We start from the raw sequence: 16,015 nt of genomic DNA on the forward strand, positions 1-16,015 counted from the left end.
ACCTCAACATTATTCACCGGCTCAACACAATTATTTTCAAATATATTTTAGCATTGTCTGGTGATTCTGTTGCGTCCAGTAATATGGTTTAGGGTTGGATCAGCCGATTTAGCGTGGTAAGTGAGGATCACCACGTTGTCACAAGCGAAACTCACTAACCCACGCTAAGTGGGAAGCGCGCCTGCCCGCTTGCCCGACCCGACCCATCCAGCTCTGGCAATCATTCCTTTATCCAACATCGCACTTCTCCCATATCCTTTGTGCTTCCAATGGCGCGGCTGATCATTACATATGCCATTGGTTAGCTAAGGCATTACTTCTTTTTCATCCCTTCTCCCTCTTCCTCACTACCTAGCTCAAGGGAGAGATAGTTAGCATTGCCACACTCTTGACATACCGTAAATAACTCGACTCCAAGCTATCAATTACATATTCTTAGATATCATCCACCACACAGAAAGAGTCAAGAACAGTCTTATAACGTCGGAATGGGTTTCTGGTTGAGGCGGCCTGGAAATGGGCTATCCTCCTTCTCTCGCATTATTATTATCGTTGGATACCTTCTCTGCCTCTCGCTTCACCACTTTGCGCTGGCGCAACCATTAGAAAACACCTTAGATTCACACAGTGACCATCTCTCTAGCGATGGCCGCCAAAAACTACTCAATGGTCGCCCGAACACTGTCCCATTGCGTGGCTCCGGAGGGTCAGCGCCGCAGAAACCAATACACGACCCCATTGCCCCCACTGATACACTCAAGAAACTGCTAAACGCGTTGGAAGTAATGCAATCGTCATATTTTGAACTTTGGCAAGGGACCTGGCCGTCGAGCATTGATTGGACTGCGGCAGTTTTGGCAACACACGTCTCTGCAACGCTCTCCTCTCTGAGTATAAATCTCGATAATCTCGATGCCGATCAATTAGCAGCCGCTGGCGGCTCTACCCTTGCCTACGAGAACCTTATAAACTCGTATTTTTTGCAGTTATCAACGTTTTACTTCGGGGAAGATGCTTTCAGCCTGAGAATGCAGGCGTACGACGACATGCTATGGGTAGTTCTTGATTGGTTGGAGAACATTAAGTTCCAAAACATCCACTCTACTTTATACTACTCTTCCTCCATCTCCTCCGTGTCGAATGACAGCCTGCGGTCATCATGGTATGGAACCCAGTTCAGGAAGCCCGCTGCGCACAGAGCTCGGTTGTTCTATGACCTAGCGTCTCAAGGCTGGGATACTTCCCTATGCGATGGCGGAATGGTTTGGAGCCCGTACCTCGAACCGTATAAAAATGCAATTACCAACGAGCTCTTCATTTCTGCGAGCATTGGCATGTACCTATATTTCCCTGGTGACGACATCGATTCACCCTTGCTTTCGGAATCTACTACTGACGACATGATCTCCGAACCGCACAATCCTTCCCATCTGAAGGCCGCGATTACCGCATATGAATGGCTAAAAAACTCTAATATGACGCGTGAAAACGGGCTATATGCAGATGGGTTCCACATCCAAGGATGGAGGGACAAAAGCAATCCTGGTACTGGGAAGTGCGACGTTTTAGATCCGATGGTATACACCTACAACCAAGGCGTTTTACTTAGCGGACTCAGGGGCCTCTGGCTTGCCACTGGAGCGAAATCCTATCTGGAAGATGGTCACGAACTGGTACGGAATGTCATCAAGGCGACTGGATGGCCTAACACTTCTAGCCAAAAATGGCAAGGCCTGGGACGGGCTGGAGTTCTTGAGGAAGCATGCGACAGCTCAGGGAGCTGTTCACAAAATGGCCATACATTCAAAGGCATTTTGTTCCACCATTTAGCCGAATTCTGTCGCCCTCTCACAAACGACGAAGAACAATATCTCTCTTCCTCCATTCGCAAAAGGACAACAGCTAAAATGATCAAGTCCCAGAGGGGGGACTATGAATGGCATCAAGAGAAATGTGATTCTTACTATTATTGGGTGGCACACAATGCGAATGCTTCATACGTGACGAAAGATGAGGACGGAAAGTTTGGTATGTGGTGGGGAAAGCCGTATCCACACACTGATCTCCATCCCACCCAGATATCTCCCTTGCCAGATGGCGCTGTCGACTACATCAATGAAGGCCCGTTTGCAGGTGTTCGTGATGATGATGAGTCCCATCAGCGGTTACCGAAAGGTGCAGATACTGAAATATACTTTGGGAGATATGGAAAGCTGCCCTTCTTGAAAAAGAAAAGGAATGAGGGGACATCCCGCTCATATCGCCGCGAAAGGGATCCTGCTGTTTTAAAGGATGTGAATGACCGTGGCCGGGGGCGCACTGTTGAAACTCAATCCGGTGCTGTGGCTGTTCTTCGAGCCTTGTTCCAATGGGAAATGGCTCGTAAATAGTGGATAGCATTAAATTGTTTCCTACGACTGACGAAGTACATACATGTTCATCTACATACTCTTTTGATGTATTGTTATTCTTTAACCCCGAGCTCCTTGCATTGCAAATCTTCACTGTTCATATCCCTTCTCCACACAAATGCAAATCCAATACGCTTGGATTTTCACCATTAATGAACAGGATTCTCTATTGACACGTGTACTGAACAACCTATTTCATATCCGAAACTAGAAGCAAGGGCAAACGCCAATATTCCTCCCATAGCTCAAGAGAACGGAGGAAATGATTTGTGTCAAGTTTTTAAGCTCTTTGCTAGAAGCCCGAGTGGCGGCTTTCCACTTCCTGCGTATGCGAGTGTGATGTTGCACACTCTGACTTCAGAGATGGCTACAGCTCTCCCTCCTGATGTTGTACAAAGGAGCAGCGTGTTTCACCTTATTAGCAAAAATCAAAACCTTGTTATCATCCAATGCCGAGTGATTCTTCTTATCCATATCTGCGATAGCGAATTAGGCTGTATTTTATGGGACATACCCTCTCCTTCAAACCTAGCCCCCCTTGCCTTCCCGCTCATCTTGCTCCATCCAACAGATGTCCAGATTCAATATAGCGCATTCCTGTCTATCAATTTTACCTAAACCTAAATTCACCACACCTTATGAACTACACAGAGTCACGCCAGATGAATGCGCTGAATTGCATGCATACCTGTCCATCAGCGTACCACCTATTGAAGGTGAGACAATGGGGGTAAAAAGAAAAGAGTGTTCCTCTTCTCTATCTTCCTTCATGCACGCTTCAGAATACGCAGATGACATTGGCTACAGCTCATTTGGGGGGTGGGGGGTGGGGGAAAGGGGGAGAAGAAACAAGCAGGGATCCCAGGAACCCGGTTCAGAAAATCGAAAAAAAAAAAAAACTCACTACAGAAAAGCAAGGAAGAAAGACATTCCCGATCAAAAAGAGCAATAATAAAGTATGAATAGAAACAAATAGAAACATTGGAAGCATATGCTGTACTCACCATGTGGTGCCACTTCTACAGACAGTTTTTCTTTTTTGAGCGTGACACAGCTAAACACCTCAACTCCGTTTGTTGTGGCCAGGCTTGCAGAATCTCTTGTATACTCTTCGAGGTGTGATATGTTGCTGAGGCGGGGAGACAAATTAATGACAAAAAACGAGACGCTTGATTACAATCCTGCAGCTCTAGAGAACTCCCTAGGATTCTATATCTATCTTGCACCAATGCTCAGAAAGAGAGAATGTTCCAGATGTTCCCGAACATGATGCATCATATCTACATCATCCCTCGCTACATGTAGTCAGGGAAAGACTTAAGGGGACCTTGTCTATGTAGAAGCTTTGGCTGGACCCTTCATCCATTCATCCCCATCTCATTGCTTGCCAATGCCTCCAAGGTTTTGACCCTCGCACACCTATCACACCCATCTCACAACTGTGGCCATCTCTCGCTTCTGGCCATACGATACGGCGAAATCGAAAAACACATGCCAGCTTTCCCCCTGTTTACAGCCCCCTGTTGAAGGTCTAATCGAAAATTTGAGCTGAGCATGGTACGTGCATATGTAATGTTATGAGTTGCTTCCCCCTCTCTTTCCTATAACCCTCCCAGCTGTGAAGGAGAGAGGGTTCGCGTATGGATGCTGCTGACAATGAACTTTGTCAAAGAAGTGTGAAAGTCTAGAAAAGTAGATAAAAAAGAAATGAAAAATTAGAAGTTGAAGAAATGAACATTTCTATCTCAATTGATGACTTCAAGATGAGAAGGAAAGAAGTGTAATCAAGTAGCAATCAGATATATTAGATTTTTCCTCATAGTTCATCAAAAGAGTTTTCTATCAACAGTTACAATTACTTGAAATACTTCAGCAAAGAGTAGTTAAAAGCTAATTTCAAGAATTTTACAGTAACTATTGTAAAGTACGAAATAGATATACAAATTATGAGAGTTTGAATCATAGTAAAGATTTAGAAAAAGAAGACTTGAGATCTCAACGCCTGCTTCCACCTCTCATCTCTGTAAACCTATTTCAATCAACTTCAATTATTAATATCTTAATGAATATTCATGAAAAGTGTTCTAGACAAGAATATAATAACTTATATATATATATATATATTATTTTACTATATTTTATTATTTATTTCAAGCTTGAGTTTCAGATTTAATATATCTCCTGCGGGTTTTGAACTTACATGTCTTGATTTCTCATGTTAAGACACTACTGAGTAGCTGTATTAATCATTTAACTATCAGAGCTTATCAGTTTAATTAATCTTATTACACAGTATTAAGATTGTATAGTAGTTTTATACTATCTTAATAAAATTTACTGCCTACTCTTATTACATTTTTAAAATAAGATTATAATTTTCACTTCTGAATTTAAATTCATTTTATTACTTTAAATGACTTTAAATCTTATTTAAGCATTATCAAAAATTATTACTTTTTTAAAAAAAATTAAAAATAGTCTAAAGAAAAAACTTTAAAATCTTTAAAAATAGTAATTTTATACTAAGAATGAAACTAAATACAATTAAATGAAATTACTTTCTTAATTTTTCTAAGTTATAATTATATTTTAAAATCTGATTAATAGTTACTTTACATATTTTTTTAATAATTAGTCTTAGTAAGATTCAAGAAATGTATAAAATTAGATTAAATGAAATTAAATATAAAATTTATAGTTCTGTTAATTAGTCTACTGTCTCTATCATTTCTTTTTATTATTTTTTTTCACTTTTTAATTTTATTATTATTATTATTATCTCTACTACTTTATAGTTTCTTTTATTACTTTTATTATTTTTACTTCTTTTTTACTATCTCTATTACATTTATTATTATTATCAAATTAATCAAAGTAATATAGATTACAGAGTCAGCTGTTCTTATAAATTTCAAAAAATATGTATAATATTATATAAAATTATATTATAATATACTTTATACAGAAAAGTTGATTTTTATTAACTGAATACTCTTTCATCATCATTAATTTTTCTATAAAAATAAATTTAAGTTATACAGACTGAAGAGTAAAGAGATATTCAAATAAACAAATTTATAAAATATAAATAATATCATATTACAATATTTTTTATATGAAAAAGTTGATTTTTCTATAATAAAGAGAGAAATATATAATATAATATAACTTCTCTAATAATAAATAGAAGATTAAGTATTTTACAATATATTTTAAATACTCAGCTCAACTCTTCAGTTTATACAGCTCAGATTAATTTTCAAATTTTTATTCTTTTTTTCATTCTACTCTTTTCATACATTTTTTATAATATTTACATTTCTTATACTCTTCTCTGTGTTAATTTTAATCTCTGTATTTATAATATATACTACTAAATACTCTGTAATAAAATCTTATATAATGTTATATGTATCTCTTTGAATTTATAAATAAGATTGAATAGCTAACTCTGCAGTCTGTACAGCTCTGATTAATCTGATAATAATAATAGAGATAATACAAAGTAAAAGAGAGTAGTAGATAAACTAATCACTGAAATCATGAATTTCATATTTAATCTCATTTAATCTGATCTCATACATTTCTTGACATGAATTTCACTGAGACTGACTATTAAAAAAACATGTAAAATGACTATATATCAGATCTTAAAATGAAATCATGACTTGAAAAAAATAAGAAAGTAATCTTATTTAATCTCATTTAGTTTCATTCTTAGTATAAAGTTACTATTTTTAGACATTTTAAGGTTTTTTTTAGACTATTTTTAATTTTTTAAAAAGTAATACTTTTTAATAACACTTAAATAAGATTTAAAGTCATTTAAAGTAATAAAAATAATTTAAATTAAGAAGTGAAAATCATAATCTTATTTAAAAAATATAATAAGAGTAAATAGTAAGTCTTACTGAGATAGTATGAGACTACTATCTAATGTTAAAATCATGTAATAAGATTAATTAAATTGATAATAAGACTATTAAAAAATCTAGTTCTGATCTCAGATATAGTTATATAATCAGTCTAGTAGTAGAGTATAGACTGACTATATAATTATATCTGAGATTAGAACTAGATTTTTTAATAGTCTTATTATTAATTTAACTAATCTTATTACACAGTTTTAACATTAGATAGTAGTCTTATACTATCTCAGTAAGACTTACTGTTTACTCTTATTACATTTTTTAAATGAGATTATGATTTTCACTTCTCAATTTAAATTATTTTTATTACTTTAAATGACTTTAAATCTTATTTAAGTATTATTAAAAAGTGTTACTTTTTAAAAAATTAAAAATAGTCTAAAAAAAACCTTAAAATGTCTAAAAATAGTAACTTTATACCAAGAATGAGACTAAATGAGATCAAATGAAATCACTTTCTCATTTTTTTCAAGTCATGGTTTCATTTTAAGATCTGATATATAGTCACTTTACATATTTTTTTGATAGCCAGTCCCAGCGGGATTCACGCCAAGAAATGTATGGGACCAGACCAAATGGAACCAAACGTGAAATTCATGGTCCCGGCGGTCAGTCTAGTAGAGTAGAGGTAGTGATGGTGGTAGAGAGAGTAGAGAGTGAAAGGAGTGAAAGAGGTGGTAAGAGAGCGTAGAGATAGAAGGTGAAAGTGGTAGAAGAAGCTGCGGAGCGGTAGAGGCGGTGGTGGTGGTAGAGGGGGTAGGGGGTGGAAGAGGTGGTAGGGGTGGTAAGAGGAGGGTAGAGATAGGAGGTAGAAGTGGTAGAGAGAGTTGCGGGGCGGTAGAGGCGGTGGTGGTGGTAGAGGGGGTAGAGGGTGGAAGTGGTAGAGGGGGCTGCGCAAGCAGCAAAGCGAGGGTAAGCGAGCATATGATGCTCGTATACTCTGTATAATAACTAGTTATAATATTTATTTCTTTTCATTGAATCTAAAGAAATGAGATTTTTTTTGCTTGTTTATTCTTTGAGAGAAGAAAGAAGAGAGAGATAGAAAACCTCTCTTTCCTTTGATGTGACAGAACTCTTAACTCAATTGATTCCATCCATGAATAATAAGAGAAAGTGGGGAAAAAAAAATATTCACCAAGCTCATTCATTCAACACACAATAATAGCAGAACTCCATCAACCACACCTGGTGTGTGATTTCTCCGACATGGGTTTGAATAAAATGTCGGGAAAAAAGAAGAAGGAAAAGACAGAGAAGAACAAGAGGACAGAAAGTAGAAGCTATTGGTAAAAAGAACTCGACGCCTCTGCTTGAGAGACAAAAACAATAACAAAAATGAATAACAAAAGTCGCAAAACCTGAAAAAAAAAAATGAAAAAAAGTCCCGCAAGTTAACGGTCTGAACAGTAAATTGGAAGAATCATACATGATACAGGTGAAAACTCAAGGTTTGATAAAGAGGGGGAGAGAATATATCGCACTCCTAATTCAGCAGGGGATCGGAAAGCATAGTAAAAAAAAGTGATTGAATAAAAAAAAAAGTGACATTAGTTCTTAGTCTCAAAGGATTTGAACGTATTTATGTGCAATTCGATGCAGAAAGTTTCAAATCCGTCATCCTAAGATCGACTCGACCAGTGTGAGTGATTCGATATTGTCACCGGGCAACCAGGTAGCCAGCGCACTACTAATCAACCCAAAATCGCATACGCGAAAAATTAATGGAATCGATTTGAAAGCTATGTGGACCATGGCACGCCATCACTGGCTCAGATATCGCAGTCGCGCATCTCTTGTGGGAGATAAAAGACGGAAAATAAAGAGAGATTTAGAATTCCAGGATGGCAGCAAAGAAGCCTGGCGTGTTTTTTTTTTTTTTTTTTTTTTTTTTTTTTTTTTTTTTTTTCCCCCTTTCTTGCGGCGGTTTACGGTTATTTTGTCTTTCTTTGGTCAGGTCAGGATATGATGATGATACATGCTCACAAGAGCTGAACTTGCCACTGGCCAAAGGAAATTCCTGGCTTTGATTTCGGATTGGCGATACCTGCTCTTCCTTTCTATTTCCGCACCGGGCAGAGGAACATGTGGGAAGATGGATATATGCAGAAGCAAGCCGAAACTTGCTAGTGTCTAAAACTGACGGGGTATCTTGGATCGAAGGGGTGATTCTAACGAGGTGTAATATATAAAGCTCGTTTCGTAATCGGCCGATGACGATAAGAAAACGTCGCTCAAGAAATGAATGACTAGTAATGCGTTTGCAGTCGACTTTCGCGGGGTTTTTTTTTTTTTTTTTTTTTTTTTTTTTTTTTTTTTTTGGGGGGGTTTCTAGAGTATAGACTCCAGGAGATTAAGAAGATTAAAGATGTATTATAGGCGATAATAAAAGGCTATGCTAACGCTGCTGCTCGAAGGTCGTAATGCGTAATAATATCATGAATGTGTCGAAGGTAAGTTCGTGGCTTTATTGAGTCGCTGAGCCCTCAACCTGGTCGTCGAGACCAAGGGAACGGCGAGTCGTTTGTTTTGTGAGTGGGTTGAGCGAAGAAGGGAAAAGAGTGGGAAGTGTATTTCAACCCCCATCCGGTTTTAACTGATCACTTCTGTGCTTTCTTTCCTTTCCCGACGCCACTGGTTGATGTAACCTCCGTCTTAGCAGACATCGTTCGTGTTAGGCCACCGATATAGTCCTGTAAGAATCTATTCTCGTTTTCTAGTTTGTCATGGTCTGACTTGACCTCATCAATGCGCTCTGCGAGGGCCTGCAGTGATGACTGCAGGGTATTTGCTTGCCTACGCCAAAGCCATCGGATTAGAATTAGAAAATCGAAGGACGTGGGGCATGTTGGCCTAGTGAATGGTAGGCAAAGAAAAGCGAAACGGCGAAAAAAACTCGGACGAAAAAGGCATAGAGGGTAGAAGAGAGAAAGGAGCCCAGCTTTGCTGGATTGTACTCTTCGCGAAACTCACTTTTGCAAGGCCTCTCTAGCTTCCCTGCTGAGCTTCTCAACATCTGCAGAGTTCCTTCTTGGGCTCATGGCACGAGCGTCGTCCGGGGGGAACTCCTCCTCCTCGATCTCAATTTCAGGGTGGTCACGGGGAACAAGGATGGAGGCACTGGGTTTCCGACTCGCCAGGCGGGGGCGGTCGGCCCGCGATTTTCGATCATGTTCAGTATCCCATATTGAGGATGACGATGACGAAAGAGACGAGACATGCACGCTGTTGATATTCTCGTTAGGAGATGGCATTGCCGGCACTGGATCTGATCTATTGTGCACACCAGTTCCAACAGCCATTCTGTGGTATTGTGGACCCCAAATCCGCAGATCGAAATTATCAAGGGAGGGGAAAAAAATGCAAATGGAAATGAAAAATTAGGATGTCCCAGCTCTCAAATACCACGAGGTGGCAATAGATCGCGAGGCTGGAGACGAGAAAATGAAGTTGTTGAAAAAGAGGGTAAACGCCCAAGCTAGTGCAAGAGTGGCAGCAGCGAGGGGCGGGAAATCAATCAACGATACGGCTAAATCGGGAAGTCACTTTTTATAAGAGTAGACAATGATCCGCAAAGAGAAAAGCGAAGGGTTCGGAAGAAAAAAAATGGCGAGTTGAGGTGGTGAGGAGGTGAGGAGGCGGCGGCGGTATAGAGCCCTTTCGGGGGAGGTGATGATGTATTGAAGAGGGAGAGTGTGGAAGAGAAGAGTAAAATATAAACAAGGGAGAAGAAATGAATTTCGCAAGACCGATATATGGCGAAGAAACCAGCCGACCACCTCGTAAGGCGCTGAAAGAGAAACGGCGGCAGGGGAGAGAAACAATAAGTCAGGAGGAGAGGTGTGGAGCGTTCGCTGGTTTTGACAAGAGACGCCCGACGAGGATGGAGACGACGCCGACAGCTGTGCTCCGTAGTGAGGCAAAAAGACGCCAACAGCCCTGATTAATGGAGACAGAAAAACAACGGTGAAGACTTTCTTTCATCGACAACCGCTGGCTGTGGTGTACTGGGAGGAGAGAGCCCTCGTTTCTCGCCGTCTGCCAGGCAGTCTTCGGCTCTTGGTTTGTGTATATTTCAGTGTCTGCAGCGCTGGGGTGGGCGAGCGAGCGAGGGTGAGGGAAGATTTTGACTCTTCTCCGGGCAGTGGAGCAGTCGTAGTGGATGGGAATGGAAGAGAATGGCAGGGTTGGTCGAAGGATGGTTAGCATGGGTGGAAGGTTTACGCTGGTCGGTCGTAGTGGGAGTGGTAGCGCTGGTGCTGGTGGTTGCTGGTGGGTGCTGGAAGTGGATGTCAGTCAGCCGATGAGGGCGCCGTGTATTATTATTTGCTGACTCTGCGTAGTACACCTTGGCCCGCTTACAATACCAGTACATTTTTAATAGACAGTGTACTGCCCGTACTGTAACGAGTAAGAAACGGCCGATCGCTAGGATGGATGCAGCATGATTGCTGATGGAGATGGATTCCACGGTTCCAAGGATAATCATTTTATCCACCCCAGGGGTGTGTAACTCTGTCCACTCCAAGGGCTGTGTTGTGGTTGGCACTTTTATCAGATACTTCATCCTCTTTGGCTGCTGTTGCTCTTGCTAGCGCACGCCCTAGCCAAATACTGTCATTATTACATTACATTACCCCGTACAAAAATAAAAAAATGACAGTTTTACTTCAATTTTTCCTTTGAGCATGAATCAGCCTATTCTACTGTAACTCTATGTCTCTAATAACTCTCTATTGTGTAGTTACTCCATAGCATGTAAGTAAACAACTCTCAGTAATTTGATTTCACTTGTGAGAAAAAACAACAGCTTTAGAGCTCTCTAAAAACAACACTGCTGTGAATATGATTAGGTTCCATTTTGAAATAGCTGCAGTGCAGTGAGCAATATTACATACAGTTCTCTATTATAACTGTAATGACTCAGTGTTCTACAGAGCAGAGTATTCATTTCAGTACTCTGTATAATAGATAACATGAGTATGTATCAAATGAATCATCAACAAGTCTCTGCAGTCTTTTGTATACACATAGTAGTGCTGACTCTTGTGAACAACTCACTGACTTTTTTTGTGCTCAAATCAATAAGCAAAGGGAAATTAAAGAAAGTGAATCTGTTTTATATAAATAAAATGAAGAAAAATACATCTACCCCTTTTTTAAAAAGTAATATTGAAATAGTGAGTAAATTATTGATCTCTCAAGATTAGAAATTGATCGATTGAGAAGAAAATTAAAAAATCTGAAAAAATCAAAAATCAAAAAATCAAATTGTAATTAATTTAAAATATAAAATCTGATGAAAACTAAAATCTGTTCACTTCTCATCTGCATGAATAATTTTTCAGACATACTAAAATACAGATTCACATTCAAGTCAATTCTCATATCTTGATTCTATAGTTTGTTAGTAGATATTTCTTAGCTAATTTGATTCTTAAATATGACTTTTTGAAGAAAAGCACAGCTTGCTATTATATCAGCTTTCAGTCAGCAAATAGAAGAGCAGAGTAAGTTACTCTGCAGCTGATCTACTTCAGAGACGTAGATTAACTCCTCTCTTATTAATTGATATCTTTTTCGAATGATTGTTTGCCTGTAGTTATCTGTCAAACAACCACCCTTGAGAACTTTTGAATGAGAGTAAGCCACCGAGGTTCAGTGCTGATATCTCTTTCTTCATGAAATGCTCAGTTTGAATCTAACATACAGCTTTCAACTCAATAAGGCAGTTAAAAGTTCCCATTCGAACCTATTCATGAATATTCACTATAGATATCCCGCTCTGAAACGCTCAAAATACGGACTCGCAGCAAGTCACTTCTTGCTTCCGCACACTCTCCCGCTCCCGTCTGGAATCCCGAATTTCAAACCCCTATCACCTCCAATTTTATTACCCGGGATGCAAGGGGCGCATGTATGTTAGATGTACATGTACACCCTTCCAGTCGGTATCAGTTCCCGGTCTACCTCTGCAAATCTTGTGGGACGGCGGCTGATTAGAGTGCGCTTCTCGCCGTGTAATCTGGCACTGCCAAGAAGAACAAGGGTTGAGTGAAGAGGGAAGAAATAAAAAAGCGTGAAGAATATCCGGAGAGATTCATCCTGTGTGGGTTTTTGGTCACGGTAACGAGATCTGGGGGTCATTGACAACCTCCACCCTTTATTTCAATATTCTACCTTCTTGTAGTTTCATATTCTGCCCAAAAAAATACACTTATCGCAATGCCGATATGAATAGACCGGCTTACAACTGAGCCAGAAGACATCAGAGAGTTGTTCAATACTAATATTACTGTTGCCAAAACGATAGAGGTGCAAGTTCTTATTTTTGGTGAGTTAAAAATTCGAAATCAAAACCTTGCGTGTGCAAACATCTAGCTCTTCGATTAGTTAAAGATAAAGATGATGATTTTGCCGAGTAAATAATAATAACATGTTGAATGAACAAGGAAGCGGTGCCGAAGGGGGGTCAGTTTTGTTCCTCTTAAACAAAAGACCCCAGAATTTAGAGAGATATAGTTACGCAGAGAAGTTACATAGATATGTCATCTCCGGAGAAGCCCGCCCGAAAAATCCAATCTTAATAGAATAATCTCTAGTTAAGGGTTATTATAGAATCTTGAGGCTGCATGCCTCTCCCCCTGCGATCGGTTTTCTCATTTCCCCCTCTTTTTTTTTTTTTTTTTTCCCTCTCTGCTCTCTCTCGCTGTTGGTGTGATGCGACTGAACGAATGAAGGGTGTTAGGGTTTGGCAGCGGGATATTATTTTCCTGCCATAGTCATCAGTTCGGAGGAACTGTTTCTCTTCCCTCTGCAAGAGCATGTCACTGCAATGTGTTTCCAACTTCGGCCAACTTCGGGGGATGATGAACGAGGTTAAGCAGCCAAGTCAGTCATATGGTTGTCCTCGCCTTGCGGGAAAGGGGCTATAATAGGTTATCCATGAATCATTATTAGATACATACAACAAATTTCGTACCGAGTCCATTTTCTGAGGCCCCAGGGTCAAGAACATCTTTCCCGATGCATAATTTCCAACCCCAGTCAAACAGGAACCCAACCGTGCGCTTGGCAGTACCAGAAACCATGAATCCGGGGAGCAAGCTTTACGTATCCCCTGGCTTGTTTTGACGCATGCTTAAATAAATAATAATGATAATTCAACAATTTCTATGGAGCATTTAAAGAGACATGAATATATGTTACTATGCACTTGTAGCAGGTATAGTATACTGTTGAATAAAAATACCTTAATGCACACAAGTATGTCTGCAAAGACATTACAAAGCAAAGCTCAAAATGAAAAACTCTGCAAAATTGATTTTATAGTTTATTATTAATAATAATAGAGATTCATTTTTCAATATAAAAGTACTAGCTAACTAAATAGAAGAAGAAAAAAAAAGAAATAACTTCTTATTAATTTATATCTTAATTTTTAAAAATAGTTGAAATAATTTAAAAAAGATTTATAATAATTCTGAATTTAATTTTCAGTTATTTTCTCTTTATATAGAGCTTTATTTTCAATATAAAAGTTAAAATTTTAATATTACAACTATTAACTGATTTTATATTTATTATATTTTTTGAAAATTATAATTCTTTAAGTAACTGTAAAAATAGTAGAATATTATAAAGAAATAAATTAAAAGATTAATATTATATTCAGACTTCTAATATATTATTTATTCTTAAAAAATTTCAGTATTATAATCTCAGTATTATAATTATATATAGAAATTGAATTTAGAAAATTAAAAAATGTAAATTAATTAACAGTAAAATAATTATATAATTAATATTATTAAGTATTTATATTATAATTATTTATAACTCAGAAATAATTTCTTTATATAATTTGAAAGAATGTACAATCACTGAATAATAATACAGTCACTTCCGAACATACTTATAAATGTAAGAAGATTATAGCAGTCACTAATTAATTTAGTATAATATATATAAGAAGCTGATATATATCTGTAATTATACACTGACTTAAGCAATATTTAAATAACATCTGATAGTATGTTTAAAAACTGATAAGAAGTACAGACTTCTTCAGAGTGTGATAATTCTATCTATAAAGTAATTTATAGTTATTATATCAGAGTGATTCTAAAATGCTTTAAAAGATAGTATATAAAGAGTAGTAAGTGAAAGAGTATTTAATTAATACTACTCTGCTTATTAAGAGAAAACTTCACACTCAGATGAATATCATGTATATAAATAGATAAGATATGAGAAAGAAGATAAGAGTAGTAAATTAGATTTAAAGAAGTCTACTCTCTACTTAAAAGAATAAAAAGAGATAGTTATTATTAAAATCATATAATAATAATAGAAATCAGAAATCAGAAATCATATAATAATATAATAATAAACACTGTATAATCAATGAAAAATCACTGAAATAAACATCTTCTCTAGTTAATATAAATAATATTCTTCTTTGCTATCTTGTAAGAGACCTACGCTGAATAGATTGATATTATATTGATAGATCTTATTTAACAAAGATAAAAACATTAAAGAAGAAAAGAAAGAGAAAGTGCAAGAATCAGTGATCAAGATGAATATTTATACATGTATATAATGATGTACGCGGTGAAGCTTCAGAGCAGAAGAATATATACATGTTTATAACAGCTGAGAATCAGTAATCAGAAATGACTGAGAATCAGTGATTAAAAATAAAAGAATCTATGAAGTGTAATAAAATAGTCTATATAATTAATTAGGCATAGCTTACTATATTAGTCTCTCTCTTTCAGAAGCAGTTCTTATCAGTCAAGAGCTACTGTTTCAGATAACACAGAACTCAGAGTTCAGATCAGTTGATTATAGTTAATTCATTTTATAAGATATTATCAGTTACAGCTGTAAAATCTCTCATTGAGAATATTCTCAATCTCTCACTCAAGCTTATTATCTTCTTCTATAATATCTGGTGATTGTCAGTTAGAAGTCAGCTGAGAAGAGAATAGATCAGTGATAGCACAGTAAAGCAAGCTTGTATAAAATATATTATAAATTTCTGATAATGTATTAAGACAGTAGTTGTGATTATCTAGAACTTTTATCACTTTATATCTAATATAATGATAATCTAGTATACAAGATAAACATGTGATTCATATATTCTTAAGATTCAATTATATCAGATCTTCTATCTTATATTATTCAGCAGAGTCTTGATAAACATTAATTTAATTCTCTTAATCTTGTTTCATAGTTATTATGAAGATCTCTGCTCAATCACAGATATCTCAGAGCTTTATTACTATATTATCAGCAATCTGAATCAGACTGTAAAGATTCAGTATAAACTGTGTAATCTCTAGAAAATTCAACACTTTCATATAATAACTGTGTATAAGAAAGAATAAGCTTATATCTGTTAAAATAATATCTTAATTATTAATAGCAATCTCTGTGTGAAGAAGAAGATTATATTAATCATCTTATAAGTAATTACAGAACTTATAAAGATAATTCTTTATAGTCTGAATTATCTGTTCTAATACATTATCAGTCTCAGAGTGATAGACAGTTAACAGATAGTATATAATCTTGAGAACTTAACAGATTCTTATTTAGAGAGTACTCATGAATTAACAGTCTCAATCTGATACTATAAATCTCAGTAATTTATATATCTGATAG

At 36.9% G+C, this 16,015-nt stretch overlaps 3 protein-coding genes across 3 annotated transcripts; 1 reads left to right on the forward strand and 2 right to left on the reverse strand.

Moving 5' to 3' along the window:
* Positions 1-96: 96 nt before the first annotated feature.
* Positions 97-4,254, forward strand: BDCG_01750 (glycosyl hydrolase). Its single transcript, XM_045417285.1, has 2 exons — positions 97-116; positions 170-4,254. The coding sequence occupies exon 2, from the start codon at positions 489-491 to the stop codon at positions 2,388-2,390; it is 1,902 nt and encodes a 633-aa protein (XP_045274143.1). The 5' UTR covers positions 97-116; positions 170-488; the 3' UTR covers positions 2,391-4,254.
* Positions 4,255-8,940: 4,686 nt separating this feature from the next.
* Positions 8,941-9,642, reverse strand: BDCG_01752 (bZIP transcription factor; the record flags this gene model as incomplete). The annotated part of the gene is made up of 2 exons (XM_045417286.1): positions 8,941-9,136; positions 9,314-9,642. 2 exons carry the CDS (start codon positions 9,640-9,642, stop codon positions 8,941-8,943), a joined length of 525 nt encoding a protein of 174 aa, XP_045274144.1.
* Positions 9,643-10,415: 773 nt separating this feature from the next.
* BDCG_01753 (uncharacterized protein) lies at positions 10,416-10,907 on the reverse strand (the record flags this gene model as incomplete). The annotated part of the gene is made up of 2 exons (XM_045417287.1): positions 10,416-10,619; positions 10,743-10,907. The coding sequence occupies 2 exons, from the start codon at positions 10,905-10,907 to the stop codon at positions 10,416-10,418; spliced, it is 369 nt and encodes a 122-aa protein (XP_045274145.1).
* Between the last annotated feature and the right edge of the window lie 5,108 nt (positions 10,908-16,015).

The sequence above is a fragment of the Blastomyces dermatitidis genome (genome assembly GCF_000003525.1).
Source record: "Blastomyces dermatitidis ER-3 genomic scaffold supercont1.2, whole genome shotgun sequence".
Classification (NCBI taxonomy): Eukaryota; Fungi; Ascomycota; class Eurotiomycetes; order Onygenales; family Ajellomycetaceae; genus Blastomyces; species Blastomyces dermatitidis.